The 6,780-nt window shown below is 40.4% G+C and overlaps 1 protein-coding gene and 1 pseudogene across 1 annotated transcript in view; both read left to right on the forward strand.

The window, feature by feature from the left end:
- Nucleotides 1-3,063, forward strand: part of marchf5l (membrane-associated ring finger (C3HC4) 5, like) — a 10,564-nt gene extending 7,501 nt beyond the window's left edge. The window contains exon 7 of the mRNA XM_032510807.1: nt 385-3,063. Coding sequence (XP_032366698.1) covers nt 385-558 — 174 coding nt within the window. The 3' untranslated portion in view covers nt 559-3,063. The remainder of the gene's footprint in view (nt 1-384) is intronic.
- Nucleotides 3,064-4,870: 1,807 nt separating this feature from the next.
- Nucleotides 4,871-6,780, forward strand: part of LOC116687051 (BTB/POZ domain-containing protein KCTD9-like) — a 23,360-nt pseudogene continuing 21,450 nt past the window's right edge.

Below are 6,780 nucleotides of genomic sequence, written 5' to 3' on the forward strand. Positions count from 1 at the left end.
GACAACATGAGGACAACATGAGGACAACATGAAGACAACATGAAGACAACATGAGGAGGGGCAACATGAGGACAACATGAAGACAACATGAGGGCAACATGGAGACAACATGAGGGAAACATGAGGACAACATGAGGACAACATGGAGACAACATGAGGGACAACATGAGGACAACATGAGGGTTATCCTGGCAATGACTGGGGGACATGGGGGGGGGGACGACGACTTTGGACTGCAGTAACCATTGACTAGCTATCAGTGTAACATATTGGACCTTTCAATTAATATGAAAAGCATTTTTGTTACTTCACACACAAAGTAAGTTGGTGTTTTTTTCAATCTGTTCTAGAAGTCACTTCTTTTGTCCTCCTCTGTCTCCACAGGGCGGCATCGCGTTTGTGTTGATTAAGGGAGTTCTGAAGGTGTATTTCAAACAGCAGCAGGTCATCATGCAGACCAGCCGCATCATCCTCAACTACCCCGAGAGGAGCAGAGACGGACAGAGTGAGGGTGGAGAGGAAGACACGGAGGACACAGAGGACAGTGGAAACGAATAGATTTACCAACGTGGAGAGACAAGAGAAGGACAACTGTGTGGGCAGACATGGTGGCTCAAAAGCAAAATGTATTTAACTTTAAAAACACAAAGGTGAGTGCTACTGTAGAGGAGGAGGGGGGGTTGGGTCTGAAGATGTGCGTCTGTTGAAGAGAAACTCCGGGATGTCTTCAGCCTGGACCCTAATGTCCCCTGCTTTGGTTGTCTTGATGTCTGATGTGTCTCTAGACGTTAAATAAGTCGGCCTTCACTACTGAACTTTTGACCTTTTGTTAAATTCACACACATATAGAAATGTCCTCCGCCAAGACATATCCTGGCTCACAGTGTAAATGCAAATTTTCCAATTATCCCGACGCCACATGAAAGCAGCACACACCCAATCTAAAATTCCCTTTGGGATGAATGACATATCTATCTATCTATCTATCTATCTATCTATCTATCTAGTAATGATAACACAAGTGGGAGAACATTTGTGTATTCGCAACTGTGATTTGGATCCACTCCCACACGCACACACACATCACACACACACACAGACATTCATACACACACACACACAAGATCTGACACACACACAGACATTCATACACACACACACACACACAAGATCTGACACACACACAGTCATGCACAAACATTTAATAATGCAGCAGCTTCATTTTAACATTAAGAACTTCCACCCCAAAGTTTGATTAAAGGACTTTTTGCTTCTACATCCATGGTGAAAAGGAAGATATTATGTCAGATCACTGTAACAAAGATCATGTTAACCCAGCCAGCCAGAATGAATATGAATGTCTGACTCCTGAGTTAATTCTTACTTATTATTTAGCCTGATCACTGTGTATACTACTGTCTCCCTGTTATGTGCCTTATCTGAAGCACTTTGTCTGCCAAACACTGGACTGTAACATAAAGGTAATGCAGACATGATTTCCTGGCCTACGTTATACTTTACTACTCTAAAGATTTCCTAACTTTTTGAAGATGTTTCAGAACTCGGTCGTGCTGAACGTGTCCGGGCTTTCAGCTGACTTTATGATTCGGTTGTGTAAAGGGTGGTGCTGCTTGCAAACTCAATCAGTTGTACTGTGGACTCTGATCCGTGTTATCTGATGCAAACTGAAGTCACTTTTATGGCTCACACACACACACACACACACACACACACACACACACAGGGTCACAGTGTGCAGTGTGGAGGGCCGGGTACCGAAGTCACTACTGTTATCGACCGATTTCTCTAAAGTATCGAGTTTTGAAAAATGCCTCATCATTCAATATCACATTTCAAAACCTAAGGAGTAAAGCACATCAGTGTCAGTGAGCCAATCAACACGCAGCATGTGTCTACCAAGATCTAACGGTGTTTGTGATTGGCTGACGCAGAGACACCCAGGAGGAACTCTACGCTTATTGATTACCTGTCATTTTAAATGATTCTGATGAGTGAATATTTCATTTCATTTTATTTTTTTAAATTATAAAGGCCTATACCGATAGATCGGTAAAATGCCTAATATCGGCCGATAATATCGGTCGGGCTCTAAAATGTTCCCGCAGCTCCCAGAACTAAAAGGAGACCGAACAAAGCATTTCTCAGTTGTACTGTGCTCGAGTCGGTGGTGGTTATCGGGCGATTGTCTGTTTTGCACTTCCTCTTGTGGCAGGAATAAGAAGTTTAAGATGTTTTATTATAGGTTTGAAAATAAAGATGAATAAATACGCCACGCTCAGATGGATTTCTGATTGAAAACACGAGTTCCAGGGGCACGTTCACTGTGAAAACACTGGGTTTGCCCCGGTGGGGGCGGAGCTGCACGATGTAATGGACGATATTACATCATTGTGACGATGTAATAGACGACATTACATCATCGTGACGATGTAATAGACGACATTACATCATCGTGACGATGTAATAGACGATATTACATCATCGTGACGATGTAATAGACGACATTACATCATCGTGACGATGTAATAGACGACATTACATCATCGTGACGATGTAATAGACGACATTACATCATCGTGACGATATGTGTGATTTACACAGTTTTTACACGCAGATGCTGAGAGTGATTGACGTTGCAATTGCGTTGTGATTCACAGAAACGGGAGAGGATGATCCATTTTTATATCATTCTCATTTTAATTGAAATATATTGAAATTAAGTCAATTCAAAAGATGACAGTGTGATTTCTGCGAGGATCTATAGCTAACAAAGCTGTTTCCTTCTTAGTTATTGGGTTTATTTGGAACATGTAAAAAAATATATAAAGTATGTATGTATACTGTCAGTATATGTATGTGTGTGTGTGTGTGTGTGTGTATATATATATATATACTGTATATGTGTATATATATGTACATATATACTGTGTGTGTGTGTGTGTGTACACAGACATCTCAGCAGAATTATCCAAACTTATTGTGATTCAAATAAGAAATTCCCATGTTCACAAAGGAGTAGGAAAAAGTAAAAAAAAAAAAAAAGAAATTCTGGTCCTACCCCCTTTTTCTATTTTTATCCTTTAGTTCAATACAAAACAATGTACTGCTTCACTTATTTATACACATATATGTACCGTAGATCTACCTAAAACACACGTATACACTAAGACACACTTCCATTGTCTTTATCGATCTAATCGGTGAGATTTGGACCATGCACTAGTCCACATTGTGTTTTTCTAATAGTTGCAACCTTGGTTTTCTGGGTTGAACGACTTGTTTGTGAAACTTTGAGGCGTGTCACAGATTTTACCCAATCAGTAGTCTCGCATCGCCAGACCCTCCTCCACAGCGCTGCAGAGGAGGGTCTGTCTAGTCCCCGCAGCATTCTGGGATGGGAGAAAAACCTGCCCTGGTTTATTGTCGTTTCTTTAAACCAATCAGAATCGTCTTTGTAAGGTCTCAGGAAGGAAGTAGTTTTAGTGGAACATGAAGTTTAGAAGTAGTTTTAGTCGACAACAGAGACTCCGATTGGACAGATAGTCTAGCTAGCTGTCTGGATTTACCCTGCAGAGACCTGAGGACCAGGTAACCATAGTCCTCAGATTGGACAGATAGTCGAGGTAGCTGTCTGGATTTACCCTGCAGAGACCTGAGGACCAGGTAACCATAGTCCTCAGATTGGACAGATAGTCTAGCTAGCTGTTCTGATTTACCCTGCAGAGACCTGAGGACCAGGTAACCATGTCCTCAGATTGGACAGATAGTCTAGCTAGCTGTCTGATTCACCCTGCAGAGACCTGAGGACCGGTAACCATAGTCCTCAGATTGGACAGATAGTTCTAGCTAGCTGTCTGGATTTACCTGCAGAGACCTGAGGACCAGGTAACCATAGTCCTCAGATTGGACAGATAGTCTAGCTAGCTGTCTGGATTTACCCTGCAGAGACCTGAGGACCAGGTAACCATAGTCCTCAGAAATCAGCCACAGGTTGGAGCGCCGAGACAGAGACAGAGGACGGGGACGGAGGTTAGACACAGAGACAGAGACTGAATACCTGATCAGTAGACGCGTGTCTGTAAACTCGTGGTAATAAAATGCCGTGTTTAATACTCAGTTCGCTCTGTTCTGTCGGGGCTGAACGTGCCCCTGCTCATTTCTTTTCTTTGAAAATAAAGTCTTCTGTTTTTGTCCAAATGAACGTCCTCTGGGACTCTAAATGCACAATGAATTCCTTCAAGTTATAATGGGTATGTTAAAAGGAGCTCTTAATTTATATCTCGGGGGAATCATTTGTTTAATAAAGTTCTTTGTAAAACAAGTGTCAACTTTGATTACTCCTTGCAACTACAAATTAGAAGAATAATGCAATGTAATGTAAAGTAATATATCTCATTAACTGTCAAAACAAACGTATACTTCAGGTTCCCAGAGCAGATTTTAGTACCTTTTTTTCTAATTTTTTTTTAACTTTTGAACTAAAATTTCAGTTTCCACTAATTATACAGTAAAATCTGCAGCTAAAACTACTAGCAGAAGACGTTATGTATCAATATTGGAAGAAGTACTCAGATATTTTCCTGGAGTAGAAGTAGTAATACCATAGATTAGTTCAAAATTGAAGTAAAAGTAAGGAAAATACACTTAAACTACACAATTTGAGATGTAGTAAAGTAGAAGTATAAAGTAGCATTAAAGAGAAGTAAAGTGTAAGTACCCGAGAATTTATATTTATATACAGTACTAGTAGTAGTAAATGTACACAGTGTAAATAAAAAGTATTGTTAGTGATTTGTGGGGATGTGGAAGTCCCGCCCACTGGGTTCACTGATTCGTTGGTGCTTTTTGATCTGAGTAGCTGATTGGCTCATTCCGCTTTGCTGGGCGTTTGAGCGGAGAGGAAAACAGGAAACACACTGTTGTTTAAAGAATGTATTTTCATGGATAACGAGACATTTTAACTAGTTGTTTTAATTTTGCCATGAGGAGAGTCACACTGTTTGTCAACGGAACCTCTTCAAATGGAAAGGTAAGCTGTGGAAGATAAAACCGGGGAAATAGATAGTTAGCTAGCTAACTAGCTTGGTCCGTTGGTTAACGGAACTGTGTCCACACCACACACTATCAGTTCAAATGCGAATATAAATCAAGTTGTGATGTTTTAAGGTCATTTAATGACGTCAAACTAAAGTGAGACGTGTTACCTTTCCAACTGCATGTCGTTTTAACTATTTAACTTATATTAGCCTTGGTTTTACAAGATTTGACAACAGGAAGCTGACACCATAGACTGTATATTAACGGTCTAGGGCTAAGGCTAACACCAGTGAATTAGCCGTTAGCATTGATTTTGTGCTAACGTTAAACAACAACGGCTAACGTACGTTTAGCTTTGACGTTAGCTTTACGTTACAGGCTGTTACTGTTAGCTTTACGGAACCGTTAACGTCAGTTGGTGTATGTCTTCGGTGTTATATCCATTGACGGTTCAATAGTTAAAAAGTTGTATCCACATAGGTGGAGGAAATGCGAATATAAATGAAGTTGTGATGGTTTCAGGTCATTTATTGACCTCAAACTAAAGTGTTACAGGCTGTTAGCTCTACGTAACCGTTAACGTCAGTTGGTGTATGTCTTCGGTGTGATAGCGCTAAGGCTAACACCAGTGAATTAGCCGTTAGCATTGATTTTGTGCTAACGATAAACAACAACGGCTAACGTCTGTTAGCTTTACGTTCCCTCACGTCCGCTAGCGTTTAGCTTTGACGTTAGCTTTACGTTCCCTCACGTCCACTAGTGTTACAGGCTGTTAGCTTTACGTAACCGTTAACGTCAGTTATGTATGTCAGTTGGTGTATGTCTTCGGTGTTATATCGCTAAGGCTAACACCAGTGAATTAGCCGTTAGCATTGATTTAGTGCTAACGATAAACAACAACGGCTAACGTATTGTACGTTTAGCTTTGACGTTAGCTTTACGTTCCCTCACGTCCACTAGCGTTACGGGCTGTTAGCTTTACGGAACCGTTAACGTCAGTTGGTGTGTGTCTTCGGTGTGATATCCATGGACAGTTAAATAATTAAACCGTTATGTCCACAGGTGGTGGCCGTGTACGGCTCCCTGGAGGATCTACTGTCTGTGGCCAGCGCTAAGCTGGGAATCCGAGCCTCTAGCGTCTGTAACGGGAACGGCGGCCTCATAGACGACGTCACGTTAATCAGGTGAGACCGGAAGCTGATTCTAATGGAAAAGTATTTTGTACACAAATGTTGATTTATTAAAACATCCCCCGTCTTTAATGCCTTTCTAAATGATTTAATTATGTATGAACAATCCCTGAAATGTTGCTAAACAAAGAAGCACTACTACTTTTTCATGAATTCCTTAGTGTCTACTGCTGAGTCGCTTGGTCTCTTTTCCCTTTATTTATTATTTTTTTGGAGAAATGATCAATGTTAAATTCATGTTGTAGAATTGACTGAATATTAGCACTTTGCCTTGTTGTATGTTTGATATGAATATTTAATAAAAAAGAAAGAAAGAAAGAAGCCGTTATCATCTTAACCGTGGTGTTGTCTTCCCGGGTCAAATATATATAATTATACCTAATATTTGAGTTAAAAAAGCAGAAATTATGAGTTATTTTGACTAATAGTTGAGATCAGAGGAATGAAAGAGATCAGTTGTATTTACAAAGAGCGTTGGAAGGAATCAGATCCATGTTTTGTGGTAATTTGGTTAAAAAGAAACTCATATTTC

The sequence above is a fragment of the Etheostoma spectabile genome, chromosome 3, assembly GCF_008692095.1.
Source record: "Etheostoma spectabile isolate EspeVRDwgs_2016 chromosome 3, UIUC_Espe_1.0, whole genome shotgun sequence".
NCBI classification, from domain to species: domain Eukaryota; kingdom Metazoa; phylum Chordata; class Actinopteri; order Perciformes; family Percidae; genus Etheostoma; species Etheostoma spectabile.